Source organism: Haliotis cracherodii, unplaced genomic scaffold (assembly GCF_022045235.1).
Source record: "Haliotis cracherodii isolate W230 unplaced genomic scaffold, xgHalCrac1.p SCAF_8, whole genome shotgun sequence".
In the NCBI taxonomy this organism is placed as follows: domain Eukaryota; kingdom Metazoa; phylum Mollusca; class Gastropoda; order Lepetellida; family Haliotidae; genus Haliotis; species Haliotis cracherodii.
The window spans coordinates 49,923,595-49,948,896 of NW_027266341.1; the positions used below are offsets into that span (position 1 = coordinate 49,923,595).

The 25,302-nt window shown below is 39.2% G+C and overlaps 1 protein-coding gene across 1 annotated transcript in view; it reads left to right on the forward strand.

Moving 5' to 3' along the window:
• Positions 1-6,182: 6,182 nt before the first annotated feature.
• The window catches only part of LOC139450284 (prestin-like), a 35,839-nt gene continuing 16,719 nt past the window's right edge, over positions 6,183-25,302 (forward strand). Inside the window, exons 1-6 of the mRNA XM_071231964.1 lie at positions 6,183-6,325; positions 6,783-7,151; positions 17,814-17,924; positions 21,635-21,837; positions 23,751-24,077; positions 24,549-24,704. Of these exons, the coding sequence (XP_071088065.1) occupies positions 6,839-7,151; positions 17,814-17,924; positions 21,635-21,837; positions 23,751-24,077; positions 24,549-24,704 (1,110 nt within the window). The 5' untranslated portion in view covers positions 6,183-6,325; positions 6,783-6,838. The remainder of the gene's footprint in view (positions 6,326-6,782; positions 7,152-17,813; positions 17,925-21,634; positions 21,838-23,750; positions 24,078-24,548; positions 24,705-25,302) is intronic.

Below are 25,302 nucleotides of genomic sequence, written 5' to 3' on the forward strand. Positions count from 1 at the left end.
ATGTATCGGAAATAGAAATAAATGATTTTATTGACATGTATTGTGTTCATGTGTAATTCAGAGTGTGCCTCTTGACGTGATCTATCAGTACTCGTGGATCTTTAACCTCGCCCCTTTCCTTAGCCGCAAAGAAGCCTATTTTCACCGGAAATAGCCGATCGTGTTCAGATAGCTCGTGGATGGTCGACGCCATGTTAAGCTGGCTAAACTGTCGTTCGCACAGCAAACTTGGCGCTTTTCCTGTTTCAGGTAGACAGGATCCCAGTCAAACACCATGTATGGACAGTATAATATAAACCCTTGGTGGGATTCGAACCAGGATATTATTACATTGACGCCTAGCTAGGATGTGTTGGATGCAGATAGGTAGCTATGACAAGCCATATTCAGCAACTTGATTCCTGGACACCTATTCTCGAAACAGTTCTTATAACTGAGACGTCATGTATGTGTGTGTATATATACTAGTATATATAGAATTAGTCCAGACTAGTTCAAGCAGCCACTCACACAACACGTGCATGTACGTCGCTATATCAGTGGACGCAACGTTAAACCCCATCTCACATTATTCTAGTAAAAGATACAACTGAAGAAACACGATATTGGAATATATTATTCATGGTAGAATCTTCCGATCATTGAATCAAAATTCTTTGAATGATAATAATGGGTACCTTTTAACTGTATCACTGGCAGATAGGTGAGACAACGTGTGCTCATCTAATTGCTTTTAGCAGCTTTGTTTACGAGACAAGGACACGCGGTAATCGTAATCCTCTTTGAGAAACGTCCTTACATGGTTACTAAAGAAGACCCCGTCATGGTTACTATGAGGAAAACCCCTATATGGTTTCTATAAGGACGGCGAAACCGCATTCACGGTGGTACCAGAAGGGAGCTAACTCCGTTTGCCTAATCGAAAGTTCGAGGTGGGCCAACATTCGAAACTAAACGCACGTGTTATTGAGAATATGTACTACGTAAACAAACCCGCTTTACGAACTATTATTTTAAGTATTTAAAAAAATGTATTATGACTTATAATAGGATTAAAATGTACAAATGCGATGGCAATACAGCAGAACTCACTTCTACGAACATCGCCAAACTAGGTCGTGGGGTCATTAATATTCATGAGTTATTCCTTTTATGGAACAAGTTCTCGCAAACGTTTGAGGCTTGTATCAATTCATGTGTAGACGTATTTTCAGGCTTATATCGCCATATTGCCTCTGTAAATTAAATTTGAAGTAGATCTAAGTTTCTTGCTTTGTAACTATTTTTGTAAAACTAGTGTGGTCAGCTGTGATGACGTTATTCAAACTTCAAAGGCTGTTGTACCTTTCGTGGAATTAACGTCACACGAAATGATTTATAAAGATATTTCCCAATAATATTACAAAATAAGAATAATATATAATGTCACATACCCATGCAAAGTAATGACAAATGTGAGCCCACTAGCCTAAATGACTTCGTCAACCCAAAGGAAGACCCTGACATGGTTACTATGAGAAACACCCCTAGATTACTTTAGGAAGATCCCGACATGAATACTATGAGAAACACACTGACATGGTTACTATGAGGAACATCCCGACATGGTTACTATGAGGAAGACCCCTACATGGTTACTATGAGGAAGACCCCTACATGGTTACTATGAGAAACACCACGACATGGTAACTATGAGGAACATCCCGACATGGTTACTATGAGGAAGACTCCTACATGGTTACTATGAGAAAAAACCCTAACATGGTTAATATGAGGAACATCCCGACATGGTTACTATGAGGAAGACTCCTACATGGTTACTATGAGAAACACCCTGACATGGTTACTATGAGGAACATTCCGACATGGTTACTATGAGGAACATCCCGAAATTCTTGCTATGAGAAACACCACGACACGGTTACTATGAGGAAGACCCCAACATGGTTACTTTGAGGAACATTCCGACATGGTTACTATGGGGACGTCCCTGAAATGGTTACTATGAGGAACACCCCTACATGGTTACTATGAGGAACACCCCTACATGGTTACTTTAGGAAGACTCCGACATGGTTACTATGAGAAACACCACGACATGGTTACTATGAGGAACATCCCGACATGGTTACTATGAGGAAGACACCTACATGGTTACTATGAGAAACACCACGACATGGTTACTATGAGAAACACCACGACATGGTTGCTATGAGAAACACCACGACATGGTTACTATGAGAAACACCACGACATGGTTACTATGAGGAACACCCCTACATGGTTACTATGAGGAACACTCCTACATGGTTACTATGAGGAACACCCCTACATGGTTACTTTAGGAAGACTCCGACATGGTTACTATGAGAAACACCACGACATGGTTACTATGAGGAACATCCCGACATGGTTACTATGAGGAAGACACCTACATGGTTACTATGAGAAACACCACGACATGGTTACTATGAGAAACACCACGACATGGTTGCTATGAGAAACACCACGACATGGTTACTATGAGAAACACCACGACATGGTTACTATGAGGAACACCCCTACATGGTTACTTAGGAAGACTCCGACATGGTTACTGTGAGAAACACCCTGACATGGTTACTATAAGGAAGACCCCTACATGATACTAACGATACACCTAGGTCACGATACGATACGTATCTCGATACTTACATCACGATTCGATACGTATCTTGATACGCTACGATACACATAGTGACACGAGAAGACAACAGGTAAATGAATTAAACTTAGATTATTAAAATGAAAACATTTAATGAAAATGAATGAATGTTCATGAGTCATAAAATATATACTGTTATGATTCTCTTAACTTAATGAATCATCTAAGCTGCCATTTCGGTAGTTAGGGCCAACGAACATGCATTTGCCAGAGTTTCAAGGACCTGAACCCTGGTATTAGCAGGAACAACAGTATCCGCAAAATGGGTTCTCGATGGAATTTCGTATCTTGGCTCTAATGATTGCAGCAGATTTCTGAATCCAACATTCTCCACTACAGAAAATGGTCTCATATCAAAAGCCATATGTACGTCGATACTCCTAGGTATACCTCGGGCACGTGTTGACATTGCCGTCAATTTGTTTTTGAAAGCATCTGGTAAACGAAGTTGACCAACTGGGTGTGACTGATCATTCATGTTAAAATCCGTTTGGGATTTAGTAAAGTCAGTAAAAGGTTTTGTCTTTTTCCCTGAACGCGTGGTACCTCTTATGTCTATCTTTGGGTGATGGCGGCGTATGTGTGTTGCCCCTGTATTTCAACCTTGCGTGACACATGCGACTCCACGTTTCATCTTTGAACACGTATTTGATTCCATCTTTAAATCTTACTGGGAACCCCAAATGTTCCCAAACTAATAATTTGTGAGTCCCCGGTGGTTTCTCTAGCAAAGGGCGAGCGTCTGCTTTTTCCGACATGTTTGAGTTAGAGATCTCTCAGCCAATCAGAAAACTTGAACTGCTGCTGATATACAAAGCTAGCATAGCCGCTTTATTTTCGGAGAGGTACGTGTGTGTAGCGAAAACTTTATTGTCCCTTCGTTTTTATGACTCGGTTTGAATTTGGAATTGATTTGAAACACATTAAAAACGTATCTGCGATAAAAGTTTATTAAAAAAATCGAGATACAGCACCTCACAAATCGCGCACCGTATCGTATGGAGTGAATCGCGATGCATCGGAGTACCGGGATATCGTTTAAGCCGTAGTAACTATGAGGAAGGAAGTCCCGAAATGGTTACTGTAACGAACACCCCAACATGGTAACTATGAAAAATACCCCCACATGGTAACTATGAGAAACAGCCTGGCATGGTTACTATGAGAAACAGCCTGACATGGTTACTAAAGGAAGACCCCGACATGGTTACTCTGAGAAAGACACCTACATGGTTACTATAAGGACCACGCTGATATGGTTACTATGAGAAATACCCCAACATGGTTACTGTGAGGAACACCACGACATGGTTACTATGAGGAACACCACGACATGGTTACTGTGAGGAACACCACGACATGGTTACTATGAGAAACACTCCGATATGGTTACTAAGAGGACCATCACGACATGGTTACTGTGAGGAACACCACGACATGGTTACTATGAGGAACACCACGACATGGTTACTGTGAGGAACACCCTGACATGGTTACTATGAGAAACTACCTGACATGGTTACTATGAGAAACTACCTGACATGGTTACTATGAGGAACTACCTGACATGGTTACTTTGAGGACCATCCTGACATGGTTACTATGAGAAACATCACGACATGGTTACTATGAGGAACACCACGACATGGTTACTTTGAGGAACACCACGACATGGTTACTATGAGGAACACCACGACATGGTTACTACGAGAAACATCACGACATAGTTACTATGAGAAACACCACAACATGGTTACTATGAGAAACACCCCGATATGGTTACTATTAGGAACACCACGACATGGTTACTGTGAGGACCATCCTCACATGGTTACTTAAGGAAGACCACGACATGGTTGCTATAAGAAACACCCCGACATGGTTACAATGAGAAACACCCCGATATGGTTGCTATGAGGACCATCCTGACATGGTTACTAAAGCAAGACTAGGACATGGTTGCTATGAGAAACACCACGACATGGTTACTATGAGAAACACCCTGACATGGTTACTATGAGGAACACCACGACATGGTTACTATGAGGACCATCCTGACATGGTTACTAAAGGAAGACTACGACATGGTTGCTATAAGAAACATCACGACATGGTTACTATGAGAAACACCCTGACATGGTTACTGTGAGGAACATCACGACATGGTTACTATTAGGAACACCACGACATGGTTACTATGAGGAACACCACGACATGGTAACTATGCGGAACACCACGACATGGTTACTATGAGAAACACCCTGACATGGTTACTATGAGAAACACCACGACATGGTAACTATGAGGAACACCCCTACATGGTTACTATGAGGAACACCCCTACATGGTTACTTAGGAAGACTCCGACATGGTTACTGTGAGAAACACCCTGACATGGTTACTATAAGGAAGACCCCTACATGGTTACTATGAGAAACACCCCGACATGGTTACTATGAGGAAGACCACGACATGGTTACTATGAGAAAGACCCCGACATGGTTACTATAAGGAAGAACCCGACATGGTTACTATAAGAAAGACCGCGACATTATGAGAAAGACCCCGACTGATATTTAACCATTACTATGAGGAAAACCCTGTCGTGGTTACTATCGATGGTTGCTATGATGAACGCCGTCATATAGCATGAATATCGCCGTGTGTGGTGTTAATGAGTGTTTTTTTTAACTATTTATTTACGAAACGAACCATATACGGCCATTTTTATTTCCCTGTCTAGCGTACGTACTGTACATGTGAAATAAGAAATGTCAACATCACACCACACCTTTAAGAATACAAACAATGCTGTAAAAAATAATAAGTTACCTATCCATTCATCCATCCATCCATCCGTTCATCTATATCTATCTATAGTTTATCGGATCCATAAAAATCGGTACACTTTAAAACCCTCTGAAACATCCTAAGTACACGGTAACCTGCATTAGGTACACTCGCTCATTCATGTGAAAAATTTGAACCCACTCACTCATTTCTTTGTACAAGAAATCAAAGACCATAAAATAATTTATTTTATCGTCTCTGAACAAACCTAGCTAAAACTCGCTTCATCAAATCAGTATGACATAGTCACGCCTCTCTCAAGCTTTACCTGTAGAAGTGCTGATGGTAGGTGGCCTAAGGGAAACAACTCCCTATTATGTAGGTTTCACGCGCTCACCTCAGTGTCGATATTGAAGGTGGGCATTCGTGACCAACCCCTGTCATTCCGTGACCAGCAGGTTACGGAAAGGGGCGAGTGGTGACGAATGGGTAGGTCGCCACTCACTTTTCCCGTAAAGGTTAACGGACTTTCACGAGCAATCGTGGAAAATCATGGAACTAGTAAACGGTGTTTTGATTGGTCCATCATAAAGGTCAGATCACTCATCCAATGAGAGTTTAGATAGAACTGTCAGGGCTATTTACAAACGGGATTCCCTCACGTGGACAGGAAGTGAAACCCAATCTCGCCTCAGAGGAATCACTCGCCTGAAAAAGTGCTTGTCACACACCAGTGATGTTCAAAAGAACTGTCGGCTGCTCCTGAAAATGTTTCACAGACTTTACAGAGCTTTCAGAGATGCAAAGACAATGTGACGTCAACATTAATCGGTAGGACTTACATAATGTCGTATTCTATGTGATCCAAATTTGTAATGATCTGACAAGGATTAGAAACTGATACTGGAGTATTCTTAATTCAGGTAGTTTATTAGGTGTCACGCGTTACACGGTGATGAATACTTTGTGAAGTGGCCAGACAGATCTCGACTGACACCATGATTTACACCTCTGTTAAGTAATACCTTGCGTATGAATACACGTATACGTGGAAATCCACATTTTGAAAGCGCACCTGTTACACGTACGCTGCGTGAATATGGATCTGCTAATAATTTCCTGTTTTATATTCAGTCGATTGATCCGTGAAATATGGTGATTTATTTTCTGTGAATATAGTGGTTGAGTGTCATCTTTTTGTGAATGGGATATAAATATATGCATGTTATCTGACACACCTGGAAAAATTCAGCAATGACAGCTGATCAATGGCATTTTAATGTTTCAGTGTCTTCAGTGGTACAACTTGATTTGCCCTAGTTCAGTTGAGAAATAACCCTGAGAATGACTGTGGAATCAGGGATAGGGGAAGAAGGGAATGCACTTCAGTCCTGGAATACTGACTTGGACAGCCATGATCGCAAGTTTGTCAAAGTTGTGGATTTTGAAGAGGCCTTTCGGAAAAAGCCCGAGACGCCAACAGTACGAGAAAGGCTAAAGAGCTGGGCTGCTAAGAAATGCACAAGCAGAACTTTTAAGAAATCCGTTTCCAGAAATCTGCCTTTTATAAAGATGTTTAAGAACTACAAATTGAAGCAGGATCTGCCAAGTGATGTTGTTGCTGGAATAACTGTCGGCATAATGATGATCCCGCAGGGTGAGTTGCATGAATACTGATTAATTTGTGCATGCATGCTGAATATTCAAAATGAAACACGGAAGTCAAGGGGTCCTTGTTGTAGCTCTAATGCTACAAGTTCAAGATTTACGGTTCCCTTAGTTCAGATCTGGTATAGGAGCACAGACCTTAAGACCCCCTTAAATTGGAGCGATGTTCGTGCTAGGGTACCCTAGTGGTTAAAGCCTATGCTTGTTAATGTTAGTCCAAAGACCAAGAATCGAGTCCCACTACAGATGCAATATGATCATCATGATCGTGAAGCCTATTTCCGGTTTCCCCCTGCAATAGTATTCCTGGAATATTGCTGAAATCTTTGAAAGTCACTTACATGAGCTCTGTCATTCAACTGGATTTAGCAGAGTCCCAGTAAAATCATAATGGATGGATGGGGACTGTCATCATGATTACCAACCCTTTTTGGTAATGTTGTTTAGTGATGTTATTCAGTAATGACAGAACAGTGCATTCCTCATTTGAGTACAATGTTTAATTTTATGCATTAAATAACACCTACTGAGGCATGAGGATTCTAGAAAAAGTACATGCCTTATGTCGTAGCACTACACTGTCTGTTATATTTTGTTTAATAAAGCTGTAGCTATAAATACTGGTCTTGCTAATCCTATTATTACCAATTACCATGGGTTAATATTCATGTGATATTCACATTGATTACCATGATTACCATAAGTATTGTTAAACATACAACATACACACACCAGTTACATACAACAAGTGTTATTTGTTAAACATAAGTGCACGGTACATTTAACCTATTTTGTCATCAATTTAACTTGTGACTTCTCATCAATTGAAAATATTAACAAAATTTCAGTGTAATGACTTCAGTCGTGCTGTTGAATGCAGCCTCCATACTAAGACTCCATATACCGAATGGTTCTGTTTATTCTGCAATCCCAGAGGCTTAGTTTATGTTGAGGATGAATTACATGTATTGTTGACATGTGACAGCTCTTCCTAACCGAGAATTAAATGTTTGATTAAATTCCTTTGTAAAGTACAAGGGTTAGAAGCAAATGCCTCTCCCTGTATCATAAAGCATTCTTTCCTCCATCTGCTTATTCAGCATTTACATATAATTTTTTTTCCATCTTGTTTGGAATATGGGCCTAGGGCCTACAGTACTGAATAAAGTCTGTCTGTCTGTCACATACATTGGCATACAATAAGTGTTACCTTAACTGACAACTTCTTAGTGACGTAATGCCTTCCGGCTGGCCTAGGCAACATTGCAACAGAACCTGCTACTGAATTTACCAGTACCAAGGATAGACAACGCTATATCACATATCTGACTAGTCTGTGGATTAATGAATTTATTTACATATTTTATAATTGTGAACCACTATTGGTATTTGGAAATATCTGCAGAATATACATAAAAATGATAAAATACAACATATTATTTCTTATGAAATAGACCTGATCATGATAAATAGCCTTATTATTGGTGAAATGCTCTGGTGACAGGACTATATCCGAGTATGTATGATCACCTGGGAAGGCCAATTGTCAGATGTGATCATGTTGATTGTGTGTCTGCAGGCACAAATGCATGATTCAATACATGCTCACTCTATTCCCTGTTGAGTATCATGCAATGACATTCCTCACTCCTGTGTAATTTAGGCCTAATCTCTCAGCAGCTCATGCATGCTCATTTTTACTTTCATTAACGTCATAAAGCTTCATTAAGATTTATATAAACAGCACTGTACAAGTATAACTGTGAATGTCATTGGGTCGTTTTCGTAACCCTAATGTTAAAAATTCAAAATTAGGTCAGTCCCTGATCCAAATACTATTGGAATAGGATTAAATTTAAGGACCCCAGGACATAAAAAAATCCCCCAATCCCCCACCCCCACCCACCCCTTAAGCCAGTGTTAGCATACAATAGCCGATAACCCCCAACTTACTCTACTTCGTTCACCTTTTTCAGTGTGAGTAGGCTTATCACATGACCTTTTTTCTCGTTTGTTGACAGACACACTTATTCTGAAAAAAGGCGGCACCAATGCAAGCCTTTCAGTGTGCTTTACATATTGATTTGAATAATTGTGCGACAGTGAGGTGCACTACACTATATCTTCATACATCCAGTGACCATATCACTAGTTCTCGGGCTTCAATGACAGCACGTTGAAACGTACAACCAATGTAGAGAACAGTTACATATGTCTGAGACCTGCATCACTTCAAGTTTCTCCCACATTAAGCGACACACCATGTTATAACTGGAATAATGTTAAAGGCGGCATTAAAACCCAACTCACTCACTCACTCATGACATGTCATACATATATACCTCTCATCCTTCTATTGTCATCACTCCAGCTTGATAACGGTGTAAGAATCTACATTGAAACATCACTATATGCAATAAACCAGAAGTTGTTATCAATAAAGTTGTAAGTTTTCTAAGGTACTAGGAACAGATTAATATGTAACAGTAAGTAGCTAAAAATAAGTACAAAAACTGCCAGGAGGTTATGAGAGACTTTTAAAATCAATGAAAACAGTTTGGTATAAACATCGTGCAGACAATACTATACAAGCAGTGTACTTGTTGTGTCTATGTTTAAGTTAAACAGTTGCTGGGTGGTGATTACAAAAATAACACCTTTCTTATACATGTTATAAGGGTTTGAGAACCCCAGTTTCAACCCACCTCACTGACAAATGTTACGAGAACTAATGATGTGATTATGTAGCTAATCACAATGAAATTTCACACCGTGCATGAATGCCAAGTGATGCTTGTGCACATGTTTAACATGAACACCCCACTCAGACACAGTATACTGACTCCGAGCCGACCAGTCCTTGTTTAGCCCCTTAATGCCGAGCGCCAGACAGGGTAACAAGAAGTACCATCTTTTAACGTCTTTTTGTATGACGCGGCCGGAGATCGGACCAAGGACCTTCTGCTCCCCAGGTGGACGATCGACAACGGAGACGGTCACATCCTGCAGGAACACCAAGTGGTGCATGTGCGCACAAGCCAAAGTGTGTGCATCTGTAGGGGAACTAATGCAGTGGAGCTAATGCCCCCATTTCACTATGACCATGAATATCGGGAATCACCCCGAATAGGAAATTTTTCATGTTTGTAGATAAATCTCAATCATTTCTTGAAGTTCTTAAATGAATTTTATTTGATTCCCAAGCATTCGCACAGTTCGCGTGGATGTGTCCCCGAATTGCAATTTCGTGGCTGTATCGTAATCCATTCGTCATTAATTCTTATGCTTCGTAACAGCTTCGTAATCAATTCTTTTGCAAGCTTGGCTATTCTTTGCAATTCATGGCTCCCAAAATTTCATGTCCACAACCCGAAAACATCCCAATACAATTAATTCGTACATGTTTCTTAACCCATTCCGGGCATTCTTCATATTTTTCCACCCGATTAGCCACGAAAGTTTGCATTAATTGGCAATCATCACAAATTTTGAATGTTTTTGATTCGGGGTGATTCGGGATATTCGTGGTCATAGTGAAAGGGTGGCATAAGCACATGTTTAAAAATGCCTCCTAGACAGTAACTAAATAAACAAACAAAACGGTGAATTGTGTTCCTTACTTTTATTTTTCCACCTACCAGTGTACCAACCATTATTTTTTTTATATATTTGTAAACCAAGAAATATAAAATTCTGGTCTTATCATTGTTCCAAATCAGAAATCAATAGGGGTCAAACAATACATCAGTGCACCCGTGCATCGTGAGTTTGCATGCAACGATACAATACATGATACAAGATGATACAATGGCATTTTCGTCAGTCAAATATTGCAAAATGTGTTGAAATTACATATCAAGTTCACTTCTAAAAATAGCTGCTTAGTAACAAACATATGTCTACAGCTAGCTTTTGCTTTTGAACCTCCTCGGATTCATTTTAGTATTTATAGTCGAGAAGTTTCCAAACGATTTGACGTGAATATGCACTAAAAATACTGTGGCAGAAAATTTCGGGGACCCTCGGACATTTTAATTGTGAACACTGCCTACTAAGCAGAATGTTAACAGTGTAAGGTATGGTTAATATGAATGCTATGTGTACATGGTGCAGTGAGTCATTAATTCCTCAGACTCAGCATCAGTTAATATCATGAATATTGTTCTCACTGTGACTAACCGGTAGTTCTGTGCTGGTTTGTACTTAGATGTACTACATGATCACAGCCTGTTTTGTGTTGACAAGTCACAGTTTAGCTATGCATGTAATGTAAATATCCATGATGCACGCACTGTTATACAGCATTATCAGTGATATGACTTGTAAAATAAGAATGAAACTAAAGCAACATGCTTGAAACCTAATTGTCATAATCGTTACAAGGTTGAATAGCTTCGTTGTTAGCGTAGCTCGTGGTGCATTTCCTCAGGCAATTCAGGAAGTAGTGTACTGTTGCTTTGGAGATAAACTTGTGATCATGGTTGAGGCTTATTCCAAAGTTTTAGATTTTCCCCCATCAAGCTGAGATGCTGTGATTATTTGATATAACTGAAATACTGCTCGCTCGCTCGCTCGCTCACTCACTCACTCACTCACTCACTCACTCACTCACTCACTCACTCAGTGAAACCTAAACATGCTGACGAATTGTCATGATCGTTACAAGGTTGAATAGCTTCGTTGTTAGCGTAGCTCGTGGTGCATTTCCTCAGGCAATGCAATTCAGGAAGCAGTGTACTGTTGCTTTGGAGATAAACTTGTGATCATGGTTGAGGCTTTTTCCAAAGTTTTAGATTTTCCCCCATCAAGCTGAGATGCTGTGTTTATTTGATATAACTGAAATACTGCTCGCTCGCTCACTCACTCACTCACTCACTCACTCACTCACTCACTCGCTTTCATTGGAACCAGACAGTGTCCTCATTCGTTGGTTACTGACATTTATAAGTGACAATGACTCCACTGCAAAGCTACTGTACATAGTCAAAGCCATGGGTAATTAAGGTAGTGCATGCAGGTCCATAACTTAATACAATGACGTGTGAGGTTTTCTATCACGTTTAGCATGTAGAGGTGTTAAAACAGTCGTGTTTCAGGTTTCCACACAGTTACTTAGCTTTCATCACCATCAAAAAGGATTTTAAGAGCTTGGTAATTGGCACCATGGTTTAGCACGGTAAATTTGACCATGGTTTACCACCGCCAGTAATTGGCACCATGGTTTAGCATGGTAAATTTGACCATGGTTTACCACTGCCAGTAATTGGCACCATGGTTTAGCATGGTAAATTTGACCGTGGTTTACCACTGCCGGTAATTGGCAGCATGGTTTAGCATGGTAAATATGACCATGGTTTACCACTGCCGGTAATTGGCAGCATGGTTTAGCATGGTAAATTTAACCATGGTTTACTAGTGGCCGGTAATTGGCAGCATGGTTTAGCACGGTAAATATGACCATGGTTTACCACTGCTGGTAATTGGCACCATGGTTTAGCATGTTTAGCACGGTAAATTTGACCATGGTTTACCACTGCTGGTAATTGGCACCATGGTTTAGCACAGTAAATTTGACCATGGTTTACCACTGCTGGCAATTGGCACCATGGTTTAGCATGGTAAATTTGACCATGGTTTACCACTTCCGTTAATTGGCACCATGGTTTAGCATGGTAAATTTGACCGTGGTTTACCACTGCCGGCAATTGGCAACATGGTTTAGCATGGTAAATTTGACCATGGTTTACCACTGCCGGCAATTGACAACATGGTTTAGCATGGTAAATTTGACCATGGTTTACCACTGCTGGCAATTGGCACCATGGTTTAGCATGGTAAATTTGACCATGGTTTACCACTGCTGGTAATTGGCAACATGGTTTAGCATGGTAAATGTGACCATGGTTTACCACTGCCGGCAGTTGGCAACATGGTTTAGCATGGTAAATTTGACCATGGTTTACCACTGCCGGTAATTAGCACCATGGTTTAGCATGGTAAATTTGACCATGGTTTACCACTGCTGGTAATTGGCAACATGGTTTAGCATGGTAAATTTGACCATGGTTTACCACTGCCGGTAATTGGCACCATGGTTTAGCATGGTAAATTTGACCATGGTTTACCACTGCTGGTAATTGGCACCATGGTTTAGCATGGTAAATTTAATTGACCATGGTTGACATGATGGTCAAATACACCATGGTCTACCATGGTCAAATACACATATACCATGGTCTACCACCAAATTCAGTGGTGCCAATTACTGCAGACATGATATACCATGGTCTCCATGCCAAGGTATACATACCATGGTGAATAACCAATAATACCATGATGTACCATGGTCAACCAGGGTCAAATACACTAGGTCTACGATAATGACCATGGTCCATGACCATTCACCGCCCAAATTCTGTGGTGCCATTTTTCGCGGACATGGTATACCATAGTCAATGACCATGAAATACCAGCTGAAAGGACCATGGTATACCATGGCAAAACATGGTTCACAGATGGAAATGGTAAATGGCACCACGGTTTATCATTACAATAACCAATGATTGGTTATGACAACTGAGACCATGGTATATACCATGATAAAAAGTCAACCATGGTGTGCCATGTTGTATAATGAAAATTGACAAAGGTAATGACACCTTGGCAAAGATCCATAGCAGCCATATTTGGAGTATCAAGAACCAGTGTTAATGCTGTAATCTATTAGAGGCTGACACATGCATAATCAATAATTTGTGCCTTGCTTCACACTTAACTTGGTATATGGATTTGATAAGAATGTTATAGTGTATATATCATGTATATATCATTGTTAACATTTATACTCACCAGCGGTAGAAACTAACATTTTTAGTCCACTAATCTTTATAATGATAACATGTAGCAAAACCCTTAAAAAGGGCAAATTTCAATTTAACAGGTGCTCCTTATGATATTTTAACTATTGGGCAGTTTGGCAAGACTACAGGCTTTGGGGCCAATTTCTAACACTGCTCACTATTTATATCATGTCTTTTTTGAAAAATGAGTATACAGTTTTCACTTACCCAGTAATATAAAAAATATATAATATATTAAAAATAACACTTATCCTTTAAAAATTGATACTATTACACCTGATTAACAAGAATTGCTGGGCTGATCAGTTACCTTGAGGTATTCCATAAGCAGCTTGTGATTGAAATCACTCTTAGCAAGGCTAGAGTACTTGTCACAGCTTTAACATACAATCAAACCCTGTGTTATCTCCAACCTCAGCAGGACTGTGTTGTAACTTCGATTACCCAGACAATCGAGATAACGAGGCACAAACATCCAGACAGATGACGTAACAGTATTATCATGATTATAGTAACATAGCAATACAATTGCAAACACAAGAAATTAAGGACACAACAAGTGTATCTGATGACAAATTGAAACATACATCGTGATACATGTTTCGCCGGCAGTGATTAAAAAACAATTGTGACAATTTATTTAAGAAATTAATGACTTCCGTGAGTTGTTTGTTTCTTATATGAGATATTATTTAAACATCAACATAATGTACAGTCTCTTTAAGGATGTTCAAGAAATGTACAAGCTTAAAAAATATTTATTCAAATTTTAATGAGGATGACTGACCCTGAATAGAATCCAATCTGAAATGTCGGACACGTCCATTTTGTGAACAGATGGATTAAGTTTGGTATTTCCCGCATATTCTCACAATCTTCACGTTGATTATCTTTAACTTTTCTCCTAATACTGTTGGTCATATCTCCCCCATGTCCCCTGGTGACTTTGGTTGCGATCGTTTGTCCACTGAGTTTATCTGCGTAGTCCAGCTACATCTATGGGAAACAACTTTCTGGACACTCCCCTCTCTAAAAAATAATGTTATCCTAGATGTCAACAAGTTGTGAGTGCATATTCAATTCACCAGAAATGACGTCATGATAGAACAATGTTTTATCGTGAAATGAACCATCCTTCGTTCTTAATTTTTCTTTGTGATTTATCGCATAGCTATATATCTTATATTTGTCAATAAACATTATAAAGATAACCTTTTGATTAAAAGATAAGTACATGTTTGGTTGAACAGTTAGTTAGATTGCTCTGTACTTTTACTGCGGTGAGAAAGGTACTAGATGTACTTGCGCTTCTTAAAACTTTATGTAGCAATGCCAACCTCAAGATAAAGGCACCCCCCTATGTCAAAGTTGGGACCCAGTCCAGTGTTCGAGATAGCATGGGGGCACGGGTGGCCCAGTTGTCTAATGCTCCGCGATTCGCTGCGCAGAGTTGCATCCCTTGGGCACGCCAGAAACCTATGATTGTGGGTTCGAATCCCGGTTTGCCCCGATTATGTTTCTCGGTTTGTAAACACCATACTCGTGCTCGTGGGTTTCACTGAAGTGGAAAACGTCTGAGACCTGCATCACTTCAGGCTTACCTCCCACATTAAGCTGACATGCCGTGATATAACTGGAATACTGTTCAAACGGGCGTTAAACCCAACCCACTCACTCACTTGTGATAGCATTATGTATTTTCGTCTCAAATAAGCAGATTTATATGTTTTTATATGTATTGATATAGTGAGGCGGTCGGGACCGGAGAATTGGTTGGAGATATCAGTACATTTGAGATAAAGAAGTTCGAGATAACACAGTTGGACGTTACTTCCTCTTAACCAGTTGTTTGGCATGGGTACACAAAAATCAACTTGACTGAGTACAGGTGTAGGGGCTAGTCGGGGCGCTGTGGTCCAAGGCTTGTATAATTGGGAGAACATCTGACGTGAGACAGACATTTTTAGAACATTATCTGATGATGGTTTATTTTGAAATTTTTGAAATTACAGTGAGCAACTTGTAAAGAAGACCATTGCATTTATCATGTTTGTCACACGAATGATGTCTCATGACCATAATTCTGCTTATCAACTGAGAAATTCTTAGAAACAATAGACGGAAATTCTAAGAACTGTGATGACCATGATGATGGTTACTCATAAGAACAAAGTATTGGTTTTACAGTAAACTACATTTAAAACGAACACACTTCTAACATGTATAACAAACTGACCTTATAATGATGTATATATCCTGTATATATGCTTATAATGAACTACGGTTATAAAGAACTAAGATAAGTGGTCCCTTTCAGTTCATTATAACCGTAGCTTACTGTATTTTGAAATTTCAAATTTGCAGTGAGCATTACCATTGCATTTATCATGTTTATCACATGAACAATGACTCAAATGTCAAAGTTTACCTCATTTTCTGTTTGAATCCAATCATGCTAATATTAACAATAACTGTGATCATATTGATGTACAAATAGTGACATCTGTCAATCAATCCATCAGTTTGACCTAATTTTGCTCTTATGGCACTTCACTGACACATTACAATAGGCTGCGTCAGAGGCTGTGGCATGACAGACTGAGACTTTTGTATTTCCCTAAACATTAGGTGTATCACTATACTCTGTACCAGTCTGTGATTTACCCATAAATTGCTCTATCCTGCTCATTTATCAACAATATATAATATGCAAAAAATTCACCTGCAGCAGTGCAGTGGATCTCTGTCAGGTGATGTCTGATTTAGACAAATATTGGTACAATTATGGAATCTGCTTGCCACCCAATAGCATCACAGAAACTAGATATATCACAAGAAAAATTCTCAGTTTATGTATACATAATACATATTTATGTATTTCATATACACTGTCATGATAGTACATATTTACATATTACATACATACATCAAACATATTTACGGTTCTTATGGTGAGTTGTGTTTGGGTTGTGGAAGGTTACACCCTACTCTATCCTTGACCCCTTGGATTGAATGAATGAAAATAGTGGCAAACATATTCTGTAGCGGCTCTTGTTAAGAGTCCACACATTGCACTGTGAAGCCACGTCCAAAGAGAATTCAAAGAAAACCTGCCCTGTGTCACAAAGAAGTGATTTACATGGAAGGCCATGGGACCAGTCATTTTACTTAAATATGAGCAGGAAAATCACATTGGCGCAACCATGTCTGAGATCAAGGGTACAAAAGGTCTTCAGCAACACATGGGGGCGGTCGGGTAGCCTAGTGGTTAAAGCGTTCGGTCGTCACGCCGAAGACCCGTGTTCGATTCCCGGCATTGGTAACAATGTGTGAAGCCCATTTCTGGTGTCCATACCGTGATATTGCAGGACTATTGCTAAAAGCGGCGTAAAACCATACTCACTCACTCACTCAGCAACCCATGCTTGTCGTAAGAGGCGACTAACGGGATTGGGCAATCAGGTTCGCTGACTTGGTTGATGCATGTCATCAATCCCAATTGCGTGTAACATTGCTGAGAGGGGTGTTAAATAACAAACAAACAAATCTCTTAAAAAGTCAATGATTAATATATAGGACAACCTACTCTACTTCGGATTTTGGAGTATATGTCCCTCTTGAATAAATGCTGTAAGTCCCATGCCAAAGACTTGGGGTTTAATGCCATTCATTAGTTGTTGGTTATTCTTTAAAAGTTAATTCACTCAAACAATTAATCTCTACTTCCTTGTACACATTTTATTTCTGGGTTATTCTCTGCATGCGTTATTATCTGTTTCTTCCCCTTCCAGGAATGGCGTTCGGTAAGCTGTCGACGCTGACGCCGGTGGTGGGCCTCTACATCTCCCTTTTTGCCCCCCTCACTTACTTCTTTGTGGGGACCGGCAGACAGGTGTCTATGGGTGAGGCCGCCTTGTCGACATGTTCAACAACCTGCCTGCCAGACTGATGTCTCAGGATGTGTCTGAACACTTGTTTCACAACACTTTGTATACCGTATTCGACATAATAAGCGCCCAGGGCGCTCTCAAAATTAGAAATAGGGGGCTCTTATTAGAATATAATTTTGGTAAAAGAGTTGAAAGATCGTAAATTTCGTGGTTTATGTTGACAGTTTGAAATGATACAAGAGAAAAGTCTGTGCGTATTATACACGAAAGATATATTTTTCCAGAATTTGATTGCCCGTAATTAAGGGTGCATAAAACACACGAGTGTGTATTATAACGAATAAATAAGTCTTGTGTACATTGATCAATCAGAAGGGTGCTAATTGGGATCGTTCACTAGCAAATATATTAGCAAATATCGCTTATTAGAGCGGGCGCTTATTACGTCGAATACGGTATATGTTATTGGATAATCTTGCAAGCCACAACAGTTCCTTAATTTCCACAGACTTTTCAAAAGGATGATGTATAAGTTTGACATTATGGAGGTAAATTGAGTAGAGTGGTCTCTATGGAATGTTCAGTTTTGTTTGGGGGAAAAGCATCATTATCTTTTGGAATTTCCAAAATTAGGAATTTATGATTTATATGTTGTCATATGTTCAGAGGCTCTTTGGCATTGCATGCATTGAATATTGTAAAATTTAATATTTATTGATTCTTGCATTGGAACGTTCTTAATCTGTTAATCCAATTTTAGAATTTTAGCCAACATTGGATGTAGGTCTAGGGCTTACTATTGGCCTTTGAGAACACCTAGATATATTCATGACACTATTGTTGGAATTGAAAGAAAAGTGCGTGCGTGCGTGCGTGCGTGCGTGCGTGCGTGCGTGTGTGCGTGCGTGTCTGCGCTTTTGAATTGGGTTGGGTATTGGGTTGAAGTGATGGTAACTTATTTGTAAACATTAGTGGTGGGACGATTCATCAATGCATCGGTGGATCATGATTTTTTTAATTCTATACAATCACAGTCACACACTAAGTAAAAAAAATATCAAATCTAACCTTAAATGTATGCTTTCACTAAACACTAATCAGTAGTGCAAGGTAATAGTGAAAACCTAAATATTTTCATTTGTTGTGCCATACTTGACACTGCCAACTGTAAATCATCAGTGCGCCAGGTATTTGGTCATCCTGTCTATGACAAAGATGGCTTACGCACCACAATTAGAGCACATGCAAATATCGTGATCGGACCATGAGGAAGGTGTCATGACATGTATCGGATCTCACAGTTGGTGTATTGTCCCAGCCCTAGTGAACATGTCATGTTTTGTCAAGTGTATGTACGAGTCTTGCTACAACACACATCTATTTTAACCTTTTATAGACTGCTTGCTTATATGACGCTGATCAATACATCCACGCAGGACATGGGACATGTCAAACGCCACTTTATGAATAAACCAAAGCTTGACACTCTCGGCATCAGTGATCATGAATGCCTGATGTGCAGGGTGTGTGGTTGACATGAGCTCCAGATATGCCTGGATTGCCTGGAGATCAGAGAGGAGGGCATTGTTATGGTAAACATAATTTAAGTCACCAAAACATTTGAGATGGCCCCTGTGAAATGAACAGGTGCTGCCACACATGCCACCAGCTGGTGCCATCCAACTGATTAATACTAATATTAGTATTGTCTCTGTTACTTACATACATTTGCAGCATTTTCTGATTTTAAAAATCTGATAAAAAATTTTTTTGTCTCATGACCATGATGACAAGTAAGACTTTTTATTTTTTATTTATTGGTTTACAAAATGTTTGGGTTAAGATTCAAAATACATGATGTAAGTAGTAAAAAAATAAATATATATTTTTCAACTTCCGGATTAATCAGTTAATACTGCTACTGATCTGATCATCATGATCATGCTAAGGCCAGGCTTTTTTTACTTTTAGGATTACGGATTTTTCAGCCCAAAGTCCAGGGTTTGAGGAGGGGGAAAAAAGCCATATGCATTTTTTTAATGCAGAATGCCTCTGGCATACTTTATGAACATATTCTGTGCTCAAAAGACTGCCATTTGAGATGATAAAGCCCCTTGTAACAATAAATGTTCTACCACTTACAACACAGACAATTGTCAAGGGAGGCTATTGTCGGCTTCGAGATCAACAAAGATCGATTATGTATCTCTTTACTAGTTTACAACAGTAAACTCATATGTTTTTTTATTAAAAGGTGATAACAAATAAAATAACTGACTATGAGGTTATCGGCAGGGGAAAAAAATGGAAATCTGTTTTGTTTTGTTTTTTACATTTTCTAAAAAATTAGAGTCGGCGCGTCTGTAATCCGAAAAATATAAAACGCCTGGCCTAATGAATGAAAAATACCGAAGTTTTAAGTGGGACAGCGCTAAAACACAGCACCAGATCCTATGCCTATGGATACATAAATAATGCGCAGTCAGGGATGTACGTGGGTTATTTGTATTGGGGGTACAGAGGACACAAAGCCTTTTAACTGTTGGGGTCCCAGGTTAAACAGTGGAGGTCCCATAGAAGTTTGAAAAGCTGGACACTGTTCAGTTCTCTACCACAAGTGACATAACATTCGCAAGCTCCAAGGCCGTTATTTAAAAATTGTCTGGGATTTCCCAAACTGACATGAAGTGCGAGTGCTAGTGCTAGAAGATTGTGAAGCATTTTACTGTCTAGGTATCAGAGCTACAGATAAGCAGTGTATTTGCGTAAAATACCCCCCCAAAAATTCAAAACCCAATTACCGTATTCGACGTAATAGGCGCCCGGCTCTAATAAGTGCCCACGGCGATATTTTCTAAGATATTGGCAAGTGAACAATCCCAATTAGCTCCCCTTCCGATTGATCAATGTAAACAAGACTTATTTATTCATGTATAATACGCACTCGTGTGTTATATGCACCCTTAATTATGGGCAATTAAATTCGGGAAAAATATCTCAGTCGTATATAAACAGTTCAGGCCGTCAGCATAAACCACTAAATTTATCTTTCAACTCTGTTTTTTCCACCAAAATATAATTTGTAATAAGAGCCCCCTATTTCTAATTTTGAAAGCGCTTATTACGTCAAATACGGTACTTTCAATTATCTTTCGTTCAGAAACGCATGCATTAAATGAAAAACTCAAAATTTATAAAAACAGCACTCGTAAATACCCATTAAAGCTTTTTCAGCATGCGTTCAAAGGAACTAATTTCTGAAACACAATTACGAGCTAATTTACTTTCCGTAACAAGCCTATATATCTAGAACAGTTATATACATCTGAGACATTTATGATTTAATATTTTTTAAATCTTAAAATGTTCACTAATTTTGGGAAAAACCCAATAGAGTGGTGAATAGATGAGTGAAAAAGTATTGGTTACCCAATGAAAAATGTAATAACCCAAATAAAAAAGAAACCCTAGAGTAAAAGCTCAATTGCTCAAAAAGTTATCTAGAGCTCTGTGGTGGATTTTTAAATGATAACCTACAAAAATTAATTGTAGGTGGTACTGAATTATGAAATATTTGCATTCATTCCGAAGCATGTATCTCTGTGAATGCCCTTCAGCATGTTTGGATGATTTTGTGTCTGTTTTCAATATTCATGCGTAAATCCTGGCACTTCCCAAGTACACAGAGTTTAATCAGACAGTGATGCTGTACCGTGTTTCAGGATGTATCGCAGTACTGAGTCTGATGATGGCGTCGATCCTCGAGAAATATGACGCATCTGTCGCGGCATCAGGAGTTGGTGTATCTTCTGTTGACATCAATCCTGACACACACTGTCCTGAAACAAAGGAGTTCTCTGACAGTGACATGGCAAAGAGAATTGAGGTTGCAGGAGCTGTTACCTTGGCAACTGGATTGGTTACGGTACTGACTTTAAGCTGATTATTATCACACAGTGTTTTAAATTACTTACATAGAGTATGATCCTGACTTTCAATCTTGTAGATATCGATCAGTTTTTTTCATGTTATTATTAAACTTGCCCTCTTAGAACATAAACTCTGAAATACTATTAACGTGATTAATTGATTTATAAATCATCCCATTAAACAAAGTTTGTTTAATGTTGTTTAATGTCACACTCAGCAATATTCCAGCTATATGATGGGGGTCTGTTGTTATCAAGTCTGGACAGTCCAGTGATTGACATTATGAGCATCAAATTAACCAATTTGGATACATTTTATTCAAACAAAAAAGCATCAGTTATCTTTCGATATCCATTTTCCCGAGGCAAGAGTGTTAACTGACTATAAAAGTCCAGTTTCCACCCTTGCCGAACTAGGCTGGTATTATGGAATTACAATTTGGCTGGACTAACGAGTCTATGCATAGTCCAATTGCAGGTCGATTGCAGGATTTGCAAAATGTGCACCTCCAACTCGTTGCCTACAGATATTTTCCAAATCTTTTCATGGTTTTAATCAAGGTGCTCACGTATTTGATGCACTTCGCGAAGTAAGACCAGTTTTATCACAATTTAGATCTTGATTATCGACCAGATCGTCCTGACTGGGCGCCGCCATTTTGTTTGAATCAAATGCAAGTGATACGAGAGGTGGAATCTGATTGGCCCATAGGAGAGGCATAGAGGGGACATAACTCATAATAGCAACTGGTGGCGATACGATTTAGCCCAGGAATTCTAGCCTTGTTCGGCAAGGGTGGAAACTGAATTTTTAAAGTCAGTTAACTCTCTTGCCTTGGGAAGATGTTCGGCATCTTGCCCTGTTAGAATTTTCACTCTTCTAGCTGTACTAATCTGGAAGTTAAATCTTTTTGGACCTATGAAGTTTTGGGTTAAAAATCGTCTTCAGTAACCATGGCAACCCATGCTTGTTGTGAAAGGCAACTCACAGGATCGGGTGGTCAGGCTCGCTGACTTGGTTGCATGGTGTCATATCCCAATTGTGTAGATTGATGCTCATGATATCACTGGATTGTCTGGACCAAGCTCAGTTATTTACCAACAGCTGTCATATATCTGGAGTGTTGCTGAGTGCGGCATTTAACAACACCTGTCTGGAGCTTGGCATTAAGTAGGGGTGTCACAATAAATTGAAATATTGATATATTGCTATTGGTAAGTCAATAAAGAGATAGTTAAATGAGTTTCGGATCAATAGCATCAATTTCAGTTAGGAATATTGATGGTTTCGATTGTATTTACCATATCAACAAAATACATGCAATGCTGTTCAAATTTGTTTTTCTTTTGATCATTAGTGGTAGTAATCTACACATGGTAATGTGGAAGTTTCTTTTTCTTAAATTTTTAGGGTAAAGAAAAAGCAAATCAGTCATATCTCAAACTTTACTTTATATTTGTTATGGTTATCACATACAAAGGAAACTTCAGTTCCAAGGTTTAATTCAACTCTAAAATCAACCTGAAAAGATACACTGAAAACTATCGATAATTATCGCAATAGTTGCTTGCAATATCAATAGTTATCGCACTGTTTCTTTCAATATCAGTAGTTATCGCAAAAGTTTCTTTCATTAGTTTTCGCAATAGTGATTTCCTAGCATTAAGGGGCTAAAACAAGGACTGGTCGGCTCGGAGTCAGTATACTGTCTAAGTGGGGTATTCATGTTAAACTGCGACATGGTATCTCAGTGGGCTAGCACTATAAATCGGCAACAGTCCGCACAAGTACATGCAGACACACACAAACACACGTGCATGCATGTTGCTAGATAAGTGCAATAATTTTGGATGCGACGTTAAACCCCATTTCACCCCATTTATTATTTATTATTCATTATTATTTCAGATGCTTGCTGGGAAGCTGGGGCTTGGGTTTGTCATCAACTTCATGTCCAACGCCCTCATCACAGGCTTCACAGTGGGTGTGTCCATACATGTCTGTACCAGCCAAATCAAAAATATATTCGGACTCGGATATGGCAAAATAGCCAGTGGCCCTGCCACACTGTCACCTTTCAACTACTCCGTGACAAATATGTCAGTGACAAATACTTCACTCCTGAGTATGTCCGGAATTAACCTGGACAACTGTACGAGTTCCTCCATGGCTGTAGACAGACAGGCTCAGTATGCTGTGCTGACCAGGTTTAACGGGTCCTTTAAGATTATCCTGGTACGTGTTGCATTTCTCAGATTATTTGTTTACTGTAAAGTTAAATATATGATGACTGTTTTACACTGTGACTTTAACATACCCAATTCAGTCACCAAGGCTTCCACAGACATGGAAGTCAGACAACTGGCAATCTAGATCTCGTACCTTGTGTTGTTCCAATCTGGCTCGATTCCTGGATGTGACTCCACCCCAAAATGGAATATGAATTTGTACTTTACTAGGAAGGTGTAATCCCAAAGATAACGTTACATTTGACCAATTAATACTAATTAGAGGGGTACAATGTAGACTACCAGTTGTGAGACTACCATTTTTGTACACTATTTTCGTTTGATGCCATTTTTATGTAATAAGAAAGAACATAAATTATCTTCCCATTAATGCCCAGAGTTATCTCCCTTGATTAACTCACCTTCGTATGATTTCATTACTGTGATTCCACTTCTGTATTTCTCTGTTATTTTCCAGACTTGGGTTGACATCTTGAAGCATATAACTGCCACCAATGTTGCTACACTCATCATCAGTTTGCTGTGCATGCTAATCATCTACCTCGTCAAGGCGCAGATAAATGAGCGCTTCAAGGATAAAATGAAGATCCCCATTCCTATTGAGTTGATAGTTGTAAGTCATCACTTTCTTAAACATCATTTTGTACATTTTACAGCAGGCTTATGTTCGCTTATACTCATCGTGGCTTATTCATTAAAATTCTAATTTGAAACCTCTAATTAAGCATTCAGCAAGTTTAGGCCAAAAAAAATAACAGTCTTGGTTCTCAGGCACTGCCTGCACTATCATTAAGTCCGCTGCATGTTTCGTTTTTATTTTCATTTAAAAAGAAAAGTCCTATAGAATTCCGTTTCTCGAACACATGACCCCGGCAGTTAAATGCTACAATATTTTTTTTAAATGTGATCCAATATAGGAAGGAACACAAGGAGTAGATTAATGTAGGGAGGCCCTTTCCCAGGTTGATTGTACACAACTGTTTATTTGTTTACATTCTAGTTTGAACAAGCAAAATATAAAAAACCAAAAAAAACCGCACTATCTTTTCAAAAGCCATTACCTGAGAACCAATTCTTTTATTTTTTACGCCTTAGTAACCATTGTTTTGCACTAGTGTGATGACAAGTCATGATGGAAGGGAGACAAGTTGGAGGTGACTTAATGAGTAACCCATCTTCCCGAGGCATGGGAGTTGACTGACTACAAAAGT